The sequence below is a fragment of the Mastomys coucha genome, unplaced genomic scaffold, assembly GCF_008632895.1.
Source record: "Mastomys coucha isolate ucsf_1 unplaced genomic scaffold, UCSF_Mcou_1 pScaffold22, whole genome shotgun sequence".
In the NCBI taxonomy this organism is placed as follows: Eukaryota; Metazoa; Chordata; class Mammalia; order Rodentia; family Muridae; genus Mastomys; species Mastomys coucha.
This window is the reverse complement of record NW_022196905.1, coordinates 244774449-244798018: the sequence shown is the minus strand read 5'-3', so window position 1 is coordinate 244798018 and position 23570 is coordinate 244774449. Positions and strand designations below refer to the sequence as shown.

The following is a 23570-nucleotide window of genomic DNA, read 5'->3' as shown; positions in this document are numbered from 1 at the left end:
GAGCAGCATGGGTGCTGGGATCTAAACTCAGGTCCTCTGCAATGGCAGTAAGTATTCTTAACTGCTAGCCCACCTGGGCAAGAGAGTGCCATAATGCATGCACATGTGGAAGTCAGAGGACAATGTAAAAGAAACAAACAAACAAAACCACGTCTAACTGAAAGACTAATAAATGTGGTCATTCGTGATTGCCACATAGAACTGAGATGAGAAAAGAACATGGAAGCAAATATTGCTAAGGAAACTTCCTCTTCACACTTTCCCAATGGCAAAGGTGCCCCTAGCTGGGACTGGCCACAGTCCCACCAGCTTGGTGGACAGAGGCTAAGGCAGACTGCTCAGGAGTTTACTTACAGCCTGCCTGAGTGACAAAATGAGTTTAAGGCCAGCCTGAGTAACTTAAGACATGTGGCTAAACGGAAAACAGAAAACAAAGAAAGGGCTGGAGAGATGGCTCAGCAGTTAACAGCACTGGCTGCTCTTCTAGAGAACACAGCTTCAACTCCCAGCACCCACATGTCAGCTCATTCCTGTCTGCAGCTCTAGTTCCAGGGCTTCTTTCTGATACCCTCACACAGACATGCATGCAAGCAGAACACCAATGCACATTAAATAAAAATAAAAATAAAAGGCTAACAGCACTGGACGCTCCTCTAGAGGACTCAGGTTCAATTTCCAGCACTCACACAGCAGTTCGTAACTGTAACTCCAGTGCCAGGGCTTCCACAGTACCAAGCATGCATGTGCTGCACATATTCGTGCATGCAGGCAAAATACCCATAGACGGAAAACAAAATAAATACATCTTTGAAAATAAAAATAAAAATTAAATAATTTTTAAAAAGGGAGCAGGCTATAATTTAGTCATAAAGCACTTGCCTGAGGACCTGAGGCTCCAGGTCCAATCTCCCAGGACCACCAGCCCCTCAAAAGGAATTAGTCATATTCTTATTTAGTCCCTTTTGCTACCAATACGTGACACATACAAACATATGAACAATGTTGCAAATGTAATATAACACAGGAAGAAAACCTGGTAAACAGACCCCTAATAGCCTGCTCCTGGGAGGACAGGCAGGTCCAGGCCAAGCCTGACAGTGTCGGATCTATGTGAACACTTCCAAGTGCAGTCAGCCGTCAAATAAGAGGGTGACTATGTCTTCTCTAATGTTTAAAACTACATCTACTCAGCCTGGTGGTGTTGGCTACTCCTTTAATCCAGGCACTTGGGAGGCAGAGACAGGTGGATTTCTGAGTTCGAGGCCAGCCTGGTCTACACAGTGAGTTCCAGGACAGCCAGGGCTATACAGAGAAACCCTGTCTCGGGGAAAAAAAAAAAAAAAAAAAAAAAAAAAAACCTACATCTCCTCATTTGTATGTGCACCCCTGTGCACATGCTCACCTGCCTGCCACACCCCCGTGAGGAGGTCAGAGGACAACCTGCAGAAGTTCCTTCTCAGCTTGGACCAGCTGGGTCCTGGGGACTGAACTCAAGTCCTCAGGCTTGGCAGCAGGCACCTTTCCCACAGAGCTATCTGGCTGGCTCTTTTTGAAATTTGGATGGTAGTTTTTAAAGTTTTTTTTAAAAGACAGAAACTGACATCTTTCTTCAAAGATTTATACTGAAGGATTTAGGAGTGATGTGTCATCACGTCTACAACTAACTCTCAATGTTCCAGAAAAAACTACATTCATGTGTGCAGAGAGAAACGAAGCAAATGGGACCAAACTGGGAACAGTTGGTGACTGGGGAAGGGTGTCTGAGGGATTCGGTGCTCTCTTCTTGGAACTTGGGGAAAGTGGTTTTCCAAGTAAAAAGCTAGGAAGAGAGAGGGAAAACTGAGGACCCCACACTTAACCCTTTAAGTCTGAGCTGTGGAGAGGTGCACTACAGCTCCCCCCCTTACCTGCTGTGTTCAGACATCGCTGCAGAGGCGCTAACATGGGCTGAAGCAAATACTGTGCAGCCAGGTCTGGGCGTTCCCTGAACATAGTTATGAAGGTGGTAGTGGCCACTCTCTGAAACTGCCGTGCTGTCAATTTATCTTGAAGATGAAATAAGTCCAGAATCTACAATAAAAAATAACAGTAAATAAGATGGGAAACTATTTATAGTTTTTTAACTTTTTTAAATGTGTATGAGAACCAAGCTATGGTTACACATCCCTTTAATCCCAGCACTCAGGAGGTAGAGGCAGGAGGATCTCAGCAAGTCTGAAGCCAATCTGGTCTACAGAGAGAGTTCCAGGACAGCCAGAGCTCCACAGAGAAACCCTGTCTCAAAAAAGCAAAACAACAACAACAACAAAAAAAAAAAACAAAAACGATAAAATGTGTATGGGTATTTTACGTGCATGCGAGTCTGTGCACCACATGCATGCCTTGCCACACACACAAGGAAGGAGTGTTGGATTCTCTGGGATTGGACTTCCAGAGAGTGAGTCCCTATGTGGATCCTATAGAAGAGCAACCAGTGTTCTTAACCGCTAAGCCATCTCTCCAACCCCAAAAAGCATTTATTTAAGCCAAAATTATAAAGTCACTGAGAGACTACTCAATACTGAATTGACAGAACTGTTTTTTTTTTAATTTATTTATGTAAACATTTATTTCATGTACATGAGTACACACTGCAGCTGTGCAGATAGCTGTGCAGATAGTTGACTTTTAGGACCTCTGCTCGCTCCAGTAGACCCCGCTTGCTCAGTCCCTGCTCGCTCCAGCCCAAAGATTTATTTATTATTATAAATAAGTGCACTGTAGCTGTCTTCAGACGCACCAGAAGAGGGCATCAGATCTCATTACGGGTGGTTGTGAGCCACCATGTGGTTACTGGGATTTGAACTCATGACCTTTGGAACAGCAGTCGGTGCTCTTACCTGCTGAGCCATCTCACCAGCCCTGACAGAACTGTTTTAATTTAACAACCAAACATCAAAGGAAACAAGCTCAAGAGGCTATTAGTGGTAGTAATGGTGGCAATTTGCAGTTTTGGTTTTTGCTTTGGGGGATTTAGGTAGGTGGTAGTTTAAGAAAAGGTTTTACTGTATAACCCTGGCTGGCCTGGAACTTGTTATGTAAACCAGGATTAGAAATACACGTGCATGTATAACACTTAAACTCAAAGACCCATTTGTCTCTTCCTCCCTAGTGCTTGGATTGTAAGTGTATGCCAGCATTCCAGCCAAGATTTAGTGTGTGTGTGTGTGTGTGTGTGTGTGTGTATGAGTGTGTGTGTGTGTGAGTATGAATGTGTATGTCTGAATGTGTGTGTGAATGTGTGTGTGTGTGTGTGTGAGTGTGAATGTGTGTGTGAGTGTGTGTGAGTGTGAATGTGTGTGTATGTGTGTATACACACACACACATATGTCTGAGTACCCTTGGGGGCTAGTAGAGAATGTCAGATTCTCGGGAACTGGAGTTACAGGGTTTTGTGAGCTGCCTGATACCGGTGCTGGCAACCACACTTGAGTCCTCTGAAAGAGTAGCAATCACTCTTAAGCCTTGAGTCAACACTCCAGTCTAGTTTTTTCTTTTTAAATTGTTACCAAGCTAATTTAACTCATTTAAAACTCAGCTCATTTTAGTTTAAAAACTAAAAACATGGAAAAAGAAATAACCAGATGAAATTTTGGTGAGGCTTTTACCCCCAATGGTGCAGTCCAAACTCAAGAAATCTACTTGCCTTGACATCCTCAACTCTGGGTGTTTAAGTGTGAGCCACTACGTCCATCTAGTGAACCACTCACTCTTTTTTTTTTCTTTTCTTTTTTCTTTTTTTTTTTGAACCACTCACTCTTAAACCTAACAATCAGGCTGTACTCTTCCACAGGTTTTTATTTCCTTATTAAGAAGGACCTGGGGCTGGAGAGCTGGCTTAGCAATCAAGAGCACTGACTGCTCTTGCAGAGGACCAGAGCCTGGCTCCTAACACCCATGCCAGGCAGCTCACAGATAGCTGTCTTGTTGATTTGGTTTTCTGTTATGGTGGTAAGCCACTCGGACCAAGAGCGCCTTGTAGAAGGAGGGTTTATTATAGCTTCCAGGTTATAGGCCTTCATCAAGGGAAGCCAAGGCAGGAACTGAAACAGAAATCAGGGAGGAAGGAGAAAGGCTACTGCCTGGCTTGCTTCTTAATCACTTGTCAGCCTTCTTATATAACTGATGATCCCCTGCCAGGGGAGGCACTGCCCACAGTGAGCTGGGCCTTCCACAATAATCAGTGATCAGGAAAATACCCCACAGATATGCACATAGGCCAGGCTGATGGAGGTAACTCCTCAGTTGAGGATTCTTCTTCTCAGGTGACTCTAGCTTGTGCCAAGTTGACAACTGACCAGCAAATACCTAGAGCTCCAGGACGCAGGATGGTGTGGGTGCATGTGTGCACGTGCATGCAGGAGGAAGTGGTCATGCTGGTGGGCACAGTGGCTCTCACCTGTAACCCCAGCACTAGGGGATTACACTACAGCAGGAGGATCACTCCCAACCTAGGCTGTCCATCAAGTTCTGAGCCAGTCTAGCCTACAGCTGCCCTGTCTCAAACAATATACAAAGAATCAGGCTGGAGAGATGGCTCAGCGGGTAAGAGCACTGACTGCTCTTCCGAAGGTCATGAGTTCAAATCCCAGCAACCACATGGTGGCTCACAACCACTCATAATGAAATCTGACACCCTCTTCTGTGTACTCATTTATAATAATAAATAAATATTTAAAAAATATATACAAAGAATCACCCACTGAGTAGCTAAATGAAATAGTGCTCTTGCTTCCGTTTCAGAGCACTTGCTGCCCTGCATGTGAATGAGCAGACATACTTGATGAATCAGCACTAACAGGATGACTTACCTGCGGGCAGATGTCCTTGTAGTAGCTCTCTGGGGAAAGGGACTGCTGAGGACAAGAGGCCAGGATCTTTGCAATCAAGTCACACTTCCGCCAGTCAGCAGCTGTGGCCTCAGCATCGCTCCCACCAGCTGCCCCTGCTGTCGCATGGAAAGAGACAGCAAACACAACAGTCATCAGAGAAAGAGCTAGGTGGATCTGCCTTAAAATTTGGGATAAGAAATTTTCTAGGTGGATCTGCCTTAAAATTTGGGATAAGAAATTTTGTTTTTCTCTACTGGAAACACTATTTTTTATATTTTATTTATCCTATTATATATATATATAATATATATATATTGACATGGTGACATGTCTCACAACATTTGGCTTTTTTTTTTCCCTTTAGAGACAGCTTCCCAAGCACTGAAATTGCAGGCATGCACCACCACACCCAGCTCAGAGTTTTTTTCAGGGGAAATTTTTTTGGTGGGAGATAGAGGAGATTAAGAAAGGATATGAGGAGGACTTTGATAAAACAACATTATATACAACATTTTATATACACACACACACACACACACACACACACACACACACACATATATTGGTTTTTTTGAGACAGGTTTCTCTGTATAGTCCTGGCTATCCTGGAACTCACTCTGTAAACCAGGCTGGCCTCAAACTCAGAAATCTGCCTGCCTCTGCCTCCCAAGTTTTGGAACTAAAGGCGCGAGCCACCACTGCCCAGCAAAGATTTATTTATTTATTTTATGTATATATATGAGAATACACTTGTCACTGTCTTCAGACATACCAGAAGAGGGCATTAGATCTCATTACAGTTGGTTGTGAGTCACCATATGGTTGCTGGGAATTGAACTCATGACCTTTGGAAGAACAGCCAGTGCTCTTAACCGCTGAGGCATCTCTCCAGATCCTATAATTTCATAAATATATAAAATGGCCAGGCGATGGTGGCACAAGCCTTTAATTCCAGCACTTGGGAGGCAGAGGCAGGTGGATTTCTGAGTTCGAGGCCAGCCTGGTCTACAGAGTGAGTGCCAGGATAGCCAGGGCTACATAGAAAAACACTGTCTTGAAAAACCAAAAAAAATAAAAAAATATATATATATACATGCATATATATATATATATAAAATGTTGTATATAATGTTGTTTTATCAAAGTCCTCCTCATATCCTTTCTTAATCTCTTCTATCTCCCACCAAAAAAATTTCCCCTGAAAAAAACTCTGAGCTGGGTGTGGTGGTGCATGCCTGCAATTTCAGTGCTTGGGAAGCTGTCTCTAAAGGGAAAAAAAAAAGCCAGATGTGGTGAGACATGTCACAAAATTAAAGCCAGCTAGGTCTTCATAAAGAGTTCCATCTAGGGTTACATAGAGAAAAGAAGAAGAATTCATTGCTAGTAGCCCTAAGAAGCATTTTTTCCCTAAGTTTAGGCAGAAGTAAATTTTCTGCCTAAAGAAGTTTTCAAAGATTTATTCATTTTCTATCATTTGTATAATTGTTTAGCTTGCATGATGTATATGCATTGAGAAGGCTAGAAGATCCTTTGGAACTGAAGTTACAGATGGTTGTGAACCACCATGAGGGTGTTGGGAACCAAACCCAGGTTCTGGACAAAAACAGCCAGTGCTTTTAACCACTAAGCCATCTCTCCTGGTCCTTTTCCTTGTTTTGTTTTGAGACTGGGTTTCACTACCAGAATGTAGACCAGTTTAACCTCTCACTCTCGAAAGCCTTGAGTTGGGAGGTCTGAGCATGTGCCAACACACCGGACTTGGAAACATAGTATCCTTAGAGCAGCCTCCAATCTGCATGCCTTTGAGCATGCGCTAATGGGGCTGCACTCAGTGCCTCACAGATGCTCCACCTCCAGCACTCAAGGCAAAGGCAATTTACCTCTGACTCTCACTCAAAGGGAAACAGATACCAAAGTAACAGAAACATGTTATTTCTTACCACCTGCTCCTTCCAAAATGCCCCGGACTACTGCTTGGACGCCATTGGGTCTCATCAACCTTTCAGAGAGCAGCTGCCCACATAGACGGCGGAGCCATGCTGGGGACCGACACCTTAGCTGTGTCTTCACATCTGTACTGGACTGACAAAAAATGGGGGAAACTGAGCATCAGTGCAACATACAGTATGAAGACACTGTTTTTAATTTTTGTGCTGGGAAGGTAGCTCAGTGGTGTATCATGTATTTAATATGTGCAAGGACCATGTTTGATCACACACACACACACAGGTTGGGGGGACATGTGCAATGTTCCCCCTACTCTCTCCTTTAAGTGTTAATAAGTGAACCCAGGGCCTTGTGAGTTCTAGGCAAGCCCCCTACCACTGAATCGCATCCTACTCACAAGAGATACACCTGCCTTTGCCTCCTAAATGGTGGGATTAAAGGCATGTACCACACCCAGTCTCTTCAATAATTACTTTTGAGAGAAAAACTAATGATACAAGTCTATAATCCTAGCTACTTGGAAGGTTAAAGCAGAAGGATTCCAAGTTCAAAGCTTGTCTAGGCTACAGACCTATCTCAAGACCAGCCCGATAAGTTATCAAAACTCTCTTAAAAGAAAAAAAGCAAGCTATCTTTTGTTTGTTTGTTTGTTTGTTTGTTTTTGTTTTTTCAAGACAGGGTTTCTCTATGTAGCCCTGGCTGTCCTAGAACTCACTCTGTAGACCAGGCTGGCCTCGAACTCAGAAGTCCACCTGCCTCTGCCTCCCAAGAGCTGGAATTAAAGGCATGTGCGGCCACCACCCAGCTAAAAGCACGCTATCTTAATGCCAACAATGTATATTAGAATGTTTTCCAAACAAAGATGCTGAGAACTATAGTAACAGATCTAGTTTAAATTTCTTGAGATCAAATTATTCCATTCAAAGCATAAAGTACCTGAATACTTCTGTCAGAAAATAGACTGTCCAATAGCCAAATTATAGTTAAGAAACAAAAGCTCAAGACCAAAAGGATGGCTAGAAGGTAAAGGCACTCACCAGCAAGCCTAACGTCCTGAGTTTGAGCCCCAGAACGTACTAACTCCCGTTAGCTGCTGCAGGACCTCCCTCCATAAGCACCCCATGGCATGCATGATATGGCATACATACCCTATCCCAACAAAACAAATAAATGTAATATGGTAGATTAGGATTTGTTTGTTTCTTTCTTTCTTTGTTTTGAATTTGCTTGCTTGCTTTTGAGACAGGGTTTCTCTATGTAGCCTTGGCTATCCTGGAACACTCTTTGTAGACCAACCAGGCTGGCCTGGAACTCAGAGATTTGCCTGCCTCTGCCTCTTGAGTACTGGGATTAAAAGTGTTCGCCACCTCTGCCTCCACCTCCACCACAGACTGTTTACCTAGCATGTACAAGATCCTGGGTTCAATCTCTTGGGTTCATGTTGCAGCATTTTCTCTGTCCAATCACATTAGGGCAGGGACAGGCCTGTGACTGGACAGGAATAGAGAGGTGGAGCTAGAGTTGGAGGAGGGGAAACGGTCATATTTGGAACAGGGAGGAAATAGCCAGAATTGATTGTATAGCCATAATCTCATTTGATAGAAAACCTTATAATTGTTACTAAGTTAAAGTCATACATTCCTACTTGGTACAGAATTTATTTTGATACAAAATCAAGGTTATCTTTGGTATAAATTTCTTCTATTGATACTAAATAATTAAAAGTAGAGGACTTAGACCCAGTCCTTCTTTTGCTATTATTATAAACAGATCTGAGATGTTTAGACCTGTGAGTTTAGGGCCAAATAACAAATTCATGGCTCTGAGTTTATTGTTAGGGTGATTTCAAGATTTTTGACTAAGAATAGCTGAGAGTAGTTAACAGACAACAGTCCAGATTAATTTACATAAATAGTTGGTTTTCTTTTTTTTTTATATAAATTTTTTAAAAAAGATTTATTTATTTATTTATTTATTTATTTATTTATGAGTACATTGTAGCTGTATAGATGGCCATGAGCCATCATGTGTGTGGCTGCTGGGAATTGAACTCAGCCCCGCTCGTTCCTGTGTCATTCACTGTAGCTGTCTTCAGACACACCAGAAGAGGGCGTCAGATCTCATTACAGGTGGTTGTGAGCCACCATGTGGTTGCTGGGATCCGAACTCAGGACCTTTGGAAGAGCAGTCAGTGCCCTTACCCACTGAGCCATCTCACCAGCCCATATAGTTGGTTTTCAAAAACATCAGAAATCCACAGAATGTGACCTTTAATATTATTTATTCACTTGTTGAGACTACTCTGCTCCTGAGAGTTTTCCCTATCTTAGATTTAAAGAAGATATCGAGCATCAGTGGATTGCTCCAGTTGTGGCAAGATAGCCACTAGGCAAAAATTGCCTCTTCATCTGCAGACAATACTGTCCAAAAAGGACACACATACAGGCCTAGGACAACTTAAATTGCCAAGACAGAGTAGGCGAGTCCTTAATATTCCTGTTTCTCCTATCTGTCAGACATTCATGGGCCAGAAGGCTGAAGACTGATGCTCCAATGTTTTGAAGTAAGGACTGTCCAGGTGTCCAGCAGTCTCTATCAATTGGCTAAAATTTTGGAAGCTGTGTTAGGCTTCCCATATATTCTCAATTATTATCAGTCGTTCTTGGAATTCTGATGGGGTTGAAAAACTACTCCCCTAGCCAGTCTAGGCTTTTTACTTTTAAGAAAATGGTTTACAGATGGCATCCAATCTAAGCCAAGACATAGGCAGGTACAAAGTTTTTGTCTTTTAAATTAAGACAAAAGATAGTGTTCAATTTTATTGACAAAGATGTTAGACTGTGTGTCAGATATACTTTATACCAGATAATTTACAATATATGTAATAGTTGTGTTCAATTTATATTTTGAGAGAAGGTTGGTTTTTTTTTAAGTGAACAGAAAGGGTGGAATGTTGCAGCATTTTCTCTGTCCAATCACATTTAGGGCAGTGACAGGCCTGTGATTGGACAGGAATAGAGAGGTGGAGCTAGAGTTGGAGGAAGAGAAAGGTCAGAGAGGGAGGAGGAGAAGGATCTTCACCATGGAGTCAGAGGATGATGAGGAGTCAGACCCTGCGTGGTTATACAACCAAGCAAAGGTTTTTACAAAATAGGTTAACTGGGTTAGAATACTGTCTTTATTATTTGGTCCTGAAATTATTGTATTGGCATCTTGTAAATTGTGATATTATTATTTTATAAACCTGATTAAAGCCTTAAGAGTCATGCATTACAGGGCTGGCGAGATGGCTCAGCGGGTAAGAGCACTGACTGCTCTTCCGAAGATCCTGAGTTCAGATCCCAGCAACCACATGGTGGCTCACAACCACCCGTAATGAGATCAGACACCCTCTTCTGGTGCATCTGAAGACAGCTACAGTGAATGGGGCTGGAGCGAGGGCGGCATTGGTCCTGAGTTCAATTCCCAGCAGCCACACACATGATAGCTCACGCCCATCTGTACAGCTATAGTGTACTCATGTATTCATACACATAAAAAATAAATAAAATAAATCTTAAAAAAAAAAAAAAAGAGTCATGCATTACCTACCGAGCACTAGGCGCTAGCTAGATAAACAGTTGTGGGGGTGAAGTGTTGCATGTGAGCTAGATGTTGCAGCTTGTTGGGAGAAAAATAACAAGAACCTGCCAAAACTTAGTGTTGAGGCCGGACGATACCGGCACAAGAACATGGCACAGTGGAAAAGGGAATTTGTGGGGTGGATTCATTTTTTTATTAATTCCTGCAAGAGGTTCATCACAAATAAAAAGATCCAAAACTAGGTATGATGGCTCCTGGCACTTAGGCAGCTGAAGCAAGAGGAGAGTTTACATCGTGAGTAGCCAGCCTGAACTATAGAGTGAGACTTTGTCTCAAGACAAACATATGAACTGAAGACGTAGTCAGATGGCATAAGCGCGTTAGTTGCTCTTAGCAGAGGACCTGGGTTCAATTGCAAGCATCTGCATGATGGCTCACAACACCTACAACTCCAGTTCCAGGAAATCCAAGCCCCTTTTCTGACCTCTGCAGACACTAGGAAAGACATGGTGCACATGCAGGCAAAACATTCACACCCATCAAATAAAATAAATCTTTTTTAAAGTTATAAAAACAAAACAAAACAAATATATGTATGTTTATATATTTTTATGGGGAATACATAATACATACACTTAGAATTCCAGCACTCAGGAGATAGAAGGCAGTAGGACCACAGGTGCAAAACTAGCCTGGGCTACATAAGACTGTCTCAAAAACAAAACAAAAATACACATGACAGTGTGTCTGTGTTCACATTAAATTGCCATAAGCCTTTAAAAAGTTATTGTAATCTTGGGAAAGTATACATCATCCCAGTAACAAAAAAGTCTTAAATTATCCTGAAGGTTAATGTCACTTTGTTTTATAAATACCATTTAGTAATCTAATAAATTAAGAGTAGAATGTAGTGGCTTATATCTGCAATCTCCACACTTAGGAGACAGAAGCAATCTAAATTCAAAACTAGCCTGTCTGGAGAAATAGGTCAGCAGTTCAGAGCACTAGCCACTCTTCCAAAGGACCCAGGTTCAATTCCTAACATCCACATGATGGTTCACAACCACCTTTTACCAGTTTAACTCTAGGAGATCCAACACATATTTCTGGACTCTTTGACACCAGACATAGTGGTACTGAGATAAACATGTAAGCACAAAGATAAATACAAATAAAACAAAGTGTAAATATAGGCTATGTATGATGGTACATGTGATGGTACAATGATAGGTACATTAATCCTATCACTTGGGAAGCAAAGACAGGCACATCTTTATGAGAGTTCCAGGCCAATCAGGGCTACATAGTGAAACTCTTATCTACAAAATACCACTACTACTACTACCACTACTAGGAAAAGGAGGAGAAGGAGGAGGAGGAGGAGGAGAAAGAGGAGAAAGAAGAAGAAGAAGAGGAGGAAGAAGAAGAGGAGGAGGAAGAGAAGGGAGAAGAGGAGGAGCAACAGCAGCATCAAGGCTCAACTAGATGATTTTATAGGAAACTAAAGCCAGCTAAGTTTCCAGGAAGAGGAGACAGCACCACACAGCAACTCACCCACCAGGTCCCGAGGCCTGAGTACCTGGGGTGGTCCTCCCTGGAGGATAAGTAATTCCCGGACAGCCAATGGTTGATACACTTGATCCAAGATGTCTCTCAAGGCCCGCCTTGATAGGGTTCTTTCCTCTTCTGTTAAAACCTAAAAGAAATGTGCATTTGGCTTTCATGCAATACAGATCAAGGAGAACAGAAGATAATGTTTTAGTACAGCTTGAGAGTAATCTCTCCATCCCTCACTCCTCCACTCGGGGCAGGATCTATGATTTCCTTGCTGATGACTGTGGAATACACCTGCTCACTGTCCAGCAAGCACATGCCACTCAGCTTGCTCCTCTTCTCTCTGAGACAGGACAGAGGTGTATCCCCTGCCATGGGGGAGACAGCGGGTGCCACAGTTTTCCAAGGCTCCTGAGACTGAATGTCACCAATTAAGAATACATTGGTAGAGCTCCATTTTTATTTAAGAGATCCCACCTCCACCTTTGTCTTAGTCATTCATTCATTCATTATGTACAGTGTTCTGCCTGCATATGTGCCTGCACACCAGAAGAGGGTACCATGTCTCATTACAGATGGTTGGAATCCACCATGTGGTTTCTGGGAATTGAACTCAGAACCTCTGGAAGAGCAGTCAGTGCTCTCAATCTCTGCTCCATCTCTCCATCCCCCTCCACCTTTGTCTTTATGAGCAACAGTGGTAATATTTTTACCTCATTGTGGAACTGGTTCTCCCTGAACATTTATGTGGGTTCTGGGGATTAAACTCAAGGTTACCAGGTGTGCATGGCAAATGTCTTTACCCACTGAGCCACTCTCACCACCCCCATATTTTGACTTTTCATCTCTTACTCTGATGATTTTTTTTTCATGAATTCAGAACTTGACTCTCAAAGAGGGATGCAAATTACTTTGGGTAGTCTTAACGTCTAACAGTACCATCACCTTAGGTAATTACAGCTCACACTCAGGGTCCATGTAGCACACTGAGATGAGGGTGCTATGCAGAGTAGCTTCACAATGTGCAGTCATGGGTGTCCCTGTCAGCTCCTAAGTCAGTCTTCATACTTGGGTTCTCTCCGTATGTTTTGTCTTCTTTCTATATGTTTGCCTCTTTTCTGAGACCCTGGAGACACTGCAGGGCCTCAAAGGCGATCACAAGGCCTCGGGCTACCGGCACTGCTGGTCCTGCCAGTATGCACTACCCTGAAGGAAAGAGCAGATGCTCTGCTCTGGACACTGCTTGGTCACAGTGCCTTTTAGGTAAACACCTGGGAAGTGGTGTGTATTAGTTAGGGCTGCCAAGCTGTGGTGAAACACCATGACCAGAAGTAAGTTGGGGAGGGAAGGGCTTACTTTGCTTACACTTCCACCTCACTGTTCATCATCAGAGGAGTCAAGGCAGGAGTTAGAGCAAGGCAGGGATCTGGGGTGCTTACTAGCGTGCTCCTCATGGCTTGCTCAGCCAGCTTTCTTACAAGACCCAGGACCACCAACATAGGCATGACACCACCCACAGTGGGCTGGGCCTTCCCCCGTCACTCACTAGTTAAGAAAATGCTCTACAGGCTTGCCTGCCGCCTGATCTTATGGAGGCATTTTCTCAACTTAGGTTCCCTCTCAGATGACTCTGGCTTGTGTCAAGTGGAATTAAACTGGCCTGCACAAGGTGAGACAGAGAACACAAAAAGAATAAAACAGAAGGATTTTTTTTTTTTTTTTTTTTTTTTTTTTTTTTTTTTTTTTTTTTTTTTTGTTTTTTTGAGACAGGGTTTCTCTGTATAGCCCTGGCTGTCCTGGAACTCACTCTGTAGACCAGGCTGGCCTCGAACTCAGAAATCCACCTGCCTCTGCCTCCCAAGTGCTGGGATTAAAGGCGTGCGCCACCACCGCCCGGCTAAAACAGAAGGATTTTTAAGGACTACAAAAGAACAAGAACAATGGTGAGGAGTGAACAGATAGGAGTGAGCCAGCACTGGTGATCCCTGACCCATTTATATTTTAACAGCAGCTTCTCTGGCTAGCTTCTGAGGCTGGCCCACTAATTGGAGACACAATGGAGTCCCATTTGTAAATCTTAGCTCCTCAATTATTGTATAAGCTTGAGTCATATAAAGAGAAAGAGAGTGATTTTTCTGGTTTTCTTTCTGTTACTGTGAGAAACCACTGACCAAAAACAAGTTGAGAGCTAGGCAACGGTGACGCATGCCTTTAATCCCAGCACTTGGGAGATAGAGACAAGTGGATTTCTGAGTTCGAGGCCAGCCTGGTCTACAGAGTGAGTTCCAGGAGAGCCAGGGCTACACAGAGAAACCCTGTCTCAAAAAAAAAAAAAAAAAAAAAACCACCAAGTTGAGGAGAAAGGGGCTTATCTGCCTTACTTACACTTCCAGGTCACTGTCCGTTACTGAGGTAGGGCAGGGCAGCAGCTAAAGCAGAAACATGGAGGACTGTATTTACTAGCCAGCTCTCTGGTCTCTGCTCGGCTAGCTTTTGTATACAGCCTGGGACCACTGCCCAGGGATGGCACAACCCACAGTGGGTGGGCTCTCCCACATCAACTGTTAACGAAGACAATCCCTCACTCACAGATATCACCAGGGGCCAATCTTACCTGGGCAACCCTTGAATTGAGACATCCTTAAATGACACTGGGCTGCTTCAAGTTGACAGCTGTAGCTAACTAGGACAACGTCTCAGGCTTCTGTTATCTCCACACAAATTCTGTGCCCCAGATACCAACTGCTACTCAACTGCTCAATAACTGAATGACAACAAGGAATAGGCTCATTCCCCCAGTACACCCACTACTAGCCAGGCACAACCCTGCCTAGCCTCCAACTATCAGACAAGATCCAGTGCATTCAGGTGGTATGGGCATAGACACCCCGCTCCCCAGCATCTAGCACAATAAACAGCGAGTGAGCTTCTCATCCTTTATCTCACTGGACCTCCTGAGAAAGAAGGCATGACTTTCAACTGTTTTCTGAATTAGCACTAGTGGGACCTGGTTTAGGTACTTAAAACACTTCATCATTATCCTGTCGACCATCTTCTAAGGCTTATATTATTCTATTCATTTTATAAAAGGACTGGAGAGATAACTCAACAATAAAGAGCTCTTGCTGCTCTTCCAGAGGGCCTAAGTTTGGTTTCCAGCACCCATATCCAGCAGCTTCCAATAACCTATAATTCCAGCTCCTGAAGGATACCAGGGCATCACCACACAGGTAGGCATATATACTAACAGAGACACACTATAGACATAAATAAAAAAATAAGTTAAATAAAAACGAAAACAAGTCCAGTGGTGCACACCTTTAATCCCAGCACTCGGCAGGCACAGACGGGCAGATCTCTATGAGTTCAAGACCAGCCTGATCTATAGATCAAGTTCCAGGATAGCCAGAGCTTCACAGAGAAACGCTGTCTCAATAAAACAAAACAAAAATAAATGAAGGGGCGGGGAGAACAGACGTTCCAAGAAATAGCCTGAAATAGCTATCCCACAGAATGATACAAACAGATAAAAAATAGTGAAATGACGGCTCTCAAAGTGGGCAGAAGGCTAGCCCCCAAAGAGTGAAGATTACAGGTTACAACTCTGGGTGGGCTTTGGCATCACACAGAAATTCTCTATCTTTCAATCAGCTCATTTCTAAAGAACTAAGAACTGCCTTTCAGAACCTGACACAAATACACACACTAGCATTCACATCCCCCGCCCACACCCACCCCACACGTATATTTACCTCTTCCACAGTTACTGCGGGTTTTCTTTTGGTTGGGCAGAATCCCAGCTGGCACAGACCTGCTGCAATATCCCCAAAATGGCGGCAAAAAATCAAGCTCCCCAGAGATGCATGCTGAGCCAGGTCGAGAAGGACCCTGCAGCAGATGTACAGTCTCCGGGTGGCATGGGGGGCAGCCTCCAGACGTACAACATCCTGAACAACAGCTCCAAACTCAGTCCTGTCTCTCAGAGGGACCCCCACGCCAGGCATGAGGTAGGGGCAGACACCCAAGGTGACTACAAACTGCAGAACAGACTGGACGGTCTTCTGTTGGGAGACGCTGAGCGTATCCGGACTGAGGGCAGGGGCAGCTTCTGCAGTCCTGGGGTTAGGTTTGCCAGGATTGAAGTCAGCTGAGAGGCGGGTCATGATTTCTTTCAGACACAGCAGGAGCAACAAGGTTTGAGAGGTGAAACTCCAAGTGATACCATTGGAGCTCTGCGGCCATTCAGCCTGATTAGCAATTTGATCTCTTAGGGCTTTGAGATTCTCCCACTGAGCATCCTTCAGAAGCTTGGCCTCCAAAGCAGACAGGTTAGATTTTAGAGTCTCCAGCAGGACATCGTGTTTTGTGTTCTGTAGTGAACTTGAGCCTGATCCTTTTGAAGGGAGAGAGGGGAAAGGAGCAAAGAAAACAAATGACACTTCCTTCTGTGAGAACACTCTGCCCACTCCAGCCAGTGAAGACGGGAAAAACTGGGGTGCTGTCTATAAGACTGTTAGGCTGATTAAATATTCTTTTTGTGGGGGAGGCATTCTTGAGGTGCTGAGGATCAAACCCAGGGCCTTAGACATGCTATGTAAATGTTCTGTCACTGAACATTGATTCTAACCCCAAACCTTAAGAAAAAAATACATGGGCTGGCAAGATTCATCAGTGAGAAAGAACTTGCTAAACTGAGCTCCTTCCCCAGAACCCACACGGTAGAGAATGACTCCTGCAAATTGCCCTCTGACCTCCACACACACATAGTGGTGGCATGTATGTGCTCACACCAACATGACCATACACACGCACACAGTAATAATGAAATAAAAAAGTCCAATCTACGGTAGATACAAGGTATTATGTATGCATTTACCCAAACTGCACACAGAAAGACTGACCTAATGTAAACCATGGACTTGGGATAATAACCATGTGTGAACATTCCTCACTACATTAAAATGCATACTAATAATAGCAGAACTGAGTTTTGGGTGGATAATGGAACAAGAAAATGGAAATTTTCTCAATTTCCTCTTTCTCTCTAAACCTTGTGATATAATCAAATGTATCAGTGCATTTGGGATGCAGAGGCAGGGAGATCCCAAGTGTCAGGCCACCCTGGGGTAGTTTAAAAACAACACACACACACACACACACACACAGAACCAGGTAACTCTAGCATCTAGAGAACACTGTGGGGTGGGGGTTGTTCAATGTATCAGTTGTCTTTCTCAGTAGCTCTCTAATTTACTTTTTGAAGCACGGTCTCTCTGTGAACCTAGAGCACACTAATCTGGCTAGACTGGCTAGCCAGGAAGCCTTGGGGATTCCTCTGTCTCTGTCTCCCTGATTTCACATGAGTGCTGGGATTCGAACTCAGGTCCTCAGTTTGCATAGCAAGCATATTACCAAATGAGTCATCGCCCTGCACAGCTTTTCTTTCTTCACTTAATTACATTTGAAATTCTTCTATAGTAAATCATATTGCCCCCGTACATAAAAAGTTACTTAAAGGTTATAAAACTAGGGCTGGTGAGATGGTTTAGCGGGTAAGAGCACGGACTGCTCTCCCGAAGGTCCTGAGTTCAAGTCCCAGCAACCACATGGTGGCTCATAACCACCTGTAATGAGATCTGACACCCTCTTCTGGTGTGTCTAAAGACAGCTACAGTGTACTTATTTAGAAGCTAGTGGAGCCAACCAGAGGGAGCAGAGGTCCTAAAGTCAATTCCCAACAACCAGATGAAGGCTCACAACTATCTGTACAGCTACAGTGTGTACTCATATACATAAAATAAATAAACAAATCTTAAAAAAAAAAAAAAAAAAGGTTATAAAACTAGGGCTGGCCAGACCAAGTATCCTGGCCCACTAGCATTAAAATATGGTTCCTTCAACAGATGCACACCTAAACAGGAAATGTGAGCTTGTAACTGACACTAACCATTCAGATCAGCAACTAATCTCTACAGGACACCCTGAGATTTCATCTGATTTCCAAGGCCAAACAGGCAGTGATTTAAAGCAATAGCTTAGTGCAGTGCTGGAGTCCCTGTGAGACAGCAGTCTCCACTGCCCTCTACTGGCCATATGACAAAATAAAATACCTCAAAATGTTTGGTTCTCTTTTTCTTTTTCTTCCCCTTTAATTGGGGGGGGGGTTGGTTGCTTTTTATTTGTTTGTTTGGTTTGGTTTGGTTTGTTTGTTTTGAGACAGGGTTTCTCTGTGTAGCCCTGGCTGTCCTGGCCCTTGCTCTGAAGACCAGGCTGGCCTTGAACTCACAGGGATCCACCACCAGAGTGTTGAAATTAAAGGCATGGGCCACCTGGCTTGGCTCCTCTTTTTCTTCAGCAGCAAACCCCACATCCTTCCCCCTAACGCCAGCTTACCTTTGAAACAGGGTCTTGCTGTTTCAAGCCCAGAGTGGACTCTGCTTCCTGAGTGCTAGGATTAGAGGCACCATGCCTGATAAGTTATGAGAATTTTGATTTCTTTAAAAACTCGGTTATGTTATGTGAATATATTTTTGTTTTAATCCCAGGTGTGGGATACGGGACTGCTTCAGTTTGTCTACAGCCGTTAACTATGATTGTGTTATGCTCTAGGAAGGCATGATCTCTGTCAGCTGCAAATACTTTAACTCTGGGGACTCTAGAGAGTATAAATACCAGAGCCCCAGGATGGGCGGGAGGCAAAGAAGGTGGCTGATGCTGCCCCCTCCCCCTCTTCCCCGCTTCTCCTACTTGCTGTTGGTGTGGCTTGACAGAAGTTGGAGATATTCTGACAATGAAGATTGGACTTGCCCGAGGAACCCACAAACCTAATCAGCAGGAAGTAGCCTATAGAGGTCTACGCCCCCTTTCCCCTCTAACCTCCTCTCTCTCCTACCTGCTGGGTAGTGATGGGGATTGGAAGAGAGGTAGAAGTATAAGAACCCAATAAAACAATAAATAGACCAACACTGATACTAAAACAGCAGTCCTTAAAATGTGGCATGAAGGACCCCAGGTCAGGAGATCTGCAAGGAGAAAACAATCTACAAAAGCAATGTGGGGAGGACAGGGCTTCTCTGGCTTACAGCTTAAAGTCCATCATCTAGGGATGCTGTGGCAGGAACTGAAGCAGAGACCACAAGGAACGCTGTTCACTGGCTTGCTCCTCATAGCTTCCTCCCCTTTCTTTTATACAACCCTGGACTACCTCCCCAGGCTCTGCCCACAGTATGCTGGGCCCTCCCACATCAGTCATTAATGAAGAAAATGCACCGCTGACACACCTACAGGCCAATCTGATGGAGGCACTTTCTCAATTGAGGTTCCCTCTTAGCAGAGGACCCTAGGTTGTGTCAAGTTGACAGGTAGATAGATGGATGGATAGATGGATAGCCGGCCAGCTGGACTGACTGACTGACTGACTGATTGACTGACTGACTAAGTACAGGGCTGGGGATGTACACAAACACATGTCAGGCCCTAAATTTGATCTCCAGCATCACATACAAAAAGAGATTAAACATATAAAACAATGCTGCACTTTACCAGTTATTTTTCCTTTAAAATGTTACTTCAGGGCCGGGCAGTGGTGGCACACGCCTTTAATCCCAGCACTTGGGAGGCAGAGGCAGGTGGATTTCTGAGTTCGAGGCCAGCCTGGTCTACAGAGTGAGTTCCAGGACAGTCAGGGCTACACAGAGAAACCCTGTCTCAAAACAAAACAAAAAACAAAACAAAAACAAAACAAAAATAAAATGTTACTTCAGGAAAGCACAGTGGTACACAGCTGTTAATGCAGCATTTAAGACAATGAGACAGCTAGGCAGTGGTAGCACATGCCCTTAATCCCAGCTCTTGGGAGGTAGAGACATGCAGATTTCTGAGTTTGAGGCCAGCCTGGTCTACAGAGTGAGTTCCAGGAGAGCCAGGGCTACACAGAGAAACCCTGTCTTGAAAAAAAAAAGAAAAAAAGAAAGAAAAAACTGAATCCAGATCCCCACAGTATACAACTGTCTACATATAAAACAGTATAATTTTAGGAGGCTGAAGAGATGGCTCAGTGGCTGAGAGCACTTAGGGCTCTCTCACAGAACCAGAATCTAGTTCCCAGCGCACACATAAAGAGGTTCACCTCGTATAACTCCATTTCCAAAGGAAATGCCCTCTTCTGGTCTCCATGGGCACCCACACACATGCACATACACAAAGACACACATACATACATATATAAAAAATAATAAATCTTTTAAAATGAAGAATTTTAGCACACTATTTATTCCCTTCCACACAAGAGTGCTTGGATTCATGTGTTAAATGAGTGTGTGTATATGACTCACCCCTAAACCCTTGGAAGTTAGAGGGGGCCTTCCAGAAGGGATGCATGTCTTTTGTATAATTGCTTCTAACTTTTGTTTATTTAACCTTGTCCTCTAGCCAGGAATAGTGGCACATGCCTGTAACCCAAGCACTGGAAAGTCTGCAGCAGTAAGGTTGTCTTGAGTCTGAGACCACAGTGCTAAACCCTGTCTTAAAAGGACAGAAATTAAACAGTGATGTAGATGTAGTTCAGCTGGTAGACTGACTGCCCAGTAGGCAAGATGCTATAGGTTTGATGCCCCAGCGTTACATAAAACAGGTGTGACGGTGCAGGCCTGTAATCCCAGCATTCAGGTGACGGTGGTAAAAGAATTAGAAATTAAGTTCATAATATAGTACAGGAATTCAAGATCACCCTTTGTTATGTGGGGGTACATGAGACCCTATCTCAAAACAGGAAAAGAAAAATCAAAACCAAACCAACCCAATAGCTACAACTGCCATTTTAAATTAAAAAAAAAAAAAAAAAAAAAAAACCTAGAAGGCACAAGTTCAGTTCCCAGCACCCATGTCAAATGCCTCAACTGCTCATAACTCCAGCTCCAGAGATCTGACACTTCTGGTCTCTCTGGATAACTACAGTCACATGTACATACCCACACATATATATTATTAAAAGTAAATAAATCTTTTTTTCTTTTTTCTTTTAATATGGAAGCTGGAAGGATGGCACATTGGGTAAGACCACTTTCTGCACTGGAGGGGACTGGGTCCTAGCACCCACATGACAGCTCACAACTGCCTGTAACTCCAGCTCCAGATAATCTGACACCCTCTTCTGGCCTCTGAGGGCTACTGCATGCACGTGGTATACATACACTCACTCACAGAAACAGGCACACACACATAAATAAAATATGTATCCTGCCATTGACTTTTTGTTGGTTTTGGTTTTGGTTTTGGTTTCTCGAGACAGGGTGTCTCTGTTTTAGCCCTGGCTGTCCTGGAACTCACTCTGTAGACCAGACTGGCCTCGAACTCAGAAATCCACCTGCCTCTGCCTCCCAAGTGCTGGGATTAAAGGCGTGCACCACCACCACCCGGCCTGTCATTGACTCTTAATTGAGGCAATTAATACATTTACCAAGCTTTTATTTATTTATTTATTTATTTTTACCAAGCTTTTATTGAAGGAACTGAACTTTGCCACGTACTTGTTTTACTTTGGGCAATTTCCAGTGTACATGAGCCTTGGTTCCTTCCTCAGCAAAAAATGAATGCTATTAATACTTAAGAGACTGCTGTGAGGACTAAATGATGCTCACATAAATGGACTACGGAGACTGGCACTTAGCAAGCAATCATCTACTACTAATTTCTTTTCATGTCCCAGTAGTATGCTGTAATGTTTGCAGCTGTAGTTTGGGGGTCGACATTTAAGACTGAGAGTGTTCACCTCGTGATCCTATGTGTGTGCCTTTACCTCAATCATGCTACACGCCACCATACCATGCTGTGTTTATAAGTAGGATCCTATTTTCTTACACCCTTCTACATTTCCAGATGCCATCAGAAGTTCTATTCCGAATAATCTGCCTTAGTCTGACAAGGATTTCAGGCAGAACTGAGTGAGTTCTAGGTCCATGACCTTACTCCTAATATAACCATGTGATTTGGGGTGTGTAAAAATAAATTAATTAATAAAAAGAAAGGGAGAGGGGCGTGAACGGTGATGCTTTCCTTTAATCCCAGCATTTGAGAGGCAGAGGCAGTCAAATCACGACAAATTGGGACTCAACAGTAAGGGAGAATGCAAGGTTTCACTATTCTCAAGGTCCCTTCAAATACTTAATCGAGATGTCAACTCAATACAAGAGGTTAAAGTGACTGTGCGTCTCTGATACCAACATGGAAACCCTTAAAAATCTTCCTTAAATTCAGCCAAAAAAACGTCCCTGCTCAGCCTCTCTGGTCACTTGGCATTTTGTACTAATCTCAAGCGTGCACACCAGGCTCGGAGCCCTCAAGCGGTTGGGACATCACATTACACCTGTCTGAAGGTGTCTCCAGTCCCCGTGTCAGAGCCGCGCTGGAGCAAACAGGGGACCGAAGCGCCCAGTGAGGCGCCCAGCAAACCTCGGCCAGCATCAGCATTCAGCGGACCGCAAGCCTTCCTGCAGCTCTAGTCTCCTTAACTTGTAAAGGAGACTGCACAAGGCCCAGACGCTCCCGGGAGTGGGATGGAGAAATCGGGAGGGCCTGAGGGAAACATGCGGTGGCAGCCTGGGCGAGCCTCAGGTACAGCCCCGCGCCGACATTCGTCCTCTCACCTCCCGGGCTCAGCAGCAACTTCAGTGCTTCCAGAATCTGCTCCAGACCACATATCTTCAGAACGCCACTCGGCGCAGCCGCCGCCGGTCGGGAGGCCGCCATGATTGGAGTGGACCTAGCCACTTGCGATTCGTTCAAACACCCTAGCGGACCAGCGCGGCCGCCATTTTGAACGTGGCGGAGGCGTGCCCACTGGTGGAGGGCGGGGCCCAAGACCGGGGGCGGGGCCTACTCTGTCTGGAACGCCCCTTCTCCGAAAAAAAAAAAAAGAAACAAAATACAGTTTCTTGTGTTATTCTCACAAAGCGCCCCACTGCAATTCCCAGCATCCATATCAGACACCAGCCTGCAAACTCAGGTCCAACAACTCATACACATACACATGCATGCACAAGCATAACAAATTTTTTTAAAAATATATTTATTTATTTATTTATTTACTTATATGTACATGAGTAATCTGTCTTTACACATACCCAGAAGTGGAAGTCAAATCCTATTACAGATGGTTGTAAGCCACCGTGTGGTTGCTGGGAATTGAACTCAGGACCTCTGGAACAGCAATCAGTGCTCTTTAGCCAGTGAGCCATCTCTCCAGCCCAAAAAAAATTTTTTTTAATTTATTTATTTATTATATGTAAGTACACTGTAGCTTTCTTCAGACACTCCAGAAGAGGACACCAGATATCATTACGGATGGTTGTGAGCCACCATGTGGTTGCTGGGATTTGAACTCATGACCTTTGGAAGAGCAGTCGGCTTGCTTAACTGCTGAGCCATCTCGCCAGCCCCCAAAAATTTTTTAAAAAGAAAATATAATTAAAAAGGTAAAATAGGGCAGGAGAGATGGCACAGTGGTTAAGAGCACTGATTGCTCTTCCAAAGGTCCAGAGTTCAATTCCCAGCAACCACGTTTGTTCACAACTATCGTAATGGGAGGCGACACCCTCTTCTGGAGCATCTGAAGACAGC

At 43.9% G+C, this 23570-nt stretch overlaps 1 protein-coding gene across 1 annotated transcript in view; it reads right to left on the bottom strand.

Moving 5' to 3' along the window:
* The window catches only part of Tango6 (transport and golgi organization 6 homolog), a 176475-nt gene extending 153690 nt beyond the window's left edge, over window positions 1–22785 (bottom strand). Inside the window, exons 1-6 of the mRNA XM_031341306.1 lie at window positions 22598–22785; window positions 15707–16347; window positions 11980–12096; window positions 6812–6953; window positions 4851–4987; window positions 1908–2070 (exon numbers count right to left, since the gene is read on the bottom strand). Of these exons, the coding sequence (XP_031197166.1) occupies window positions 1908–2070; window positions 4851–4987; window positions 6812–6953; window positions 11980–12096; window positions 15707–16347; window positions 22598–22700 (1303 nt within the window). The 5' untranslated portion in view covers window positions 22701–22785. The remainder of the gene's footprint in view (window positions 1–1907; window positions 2071–4850; window positions 4988–6811; window positions 6954–11979; window positions 12097–15706; window positions 16348–22597) is intronic.
* Between the last annotated feature and the right edge of the window lie 785 nt (window positions 22786–23570).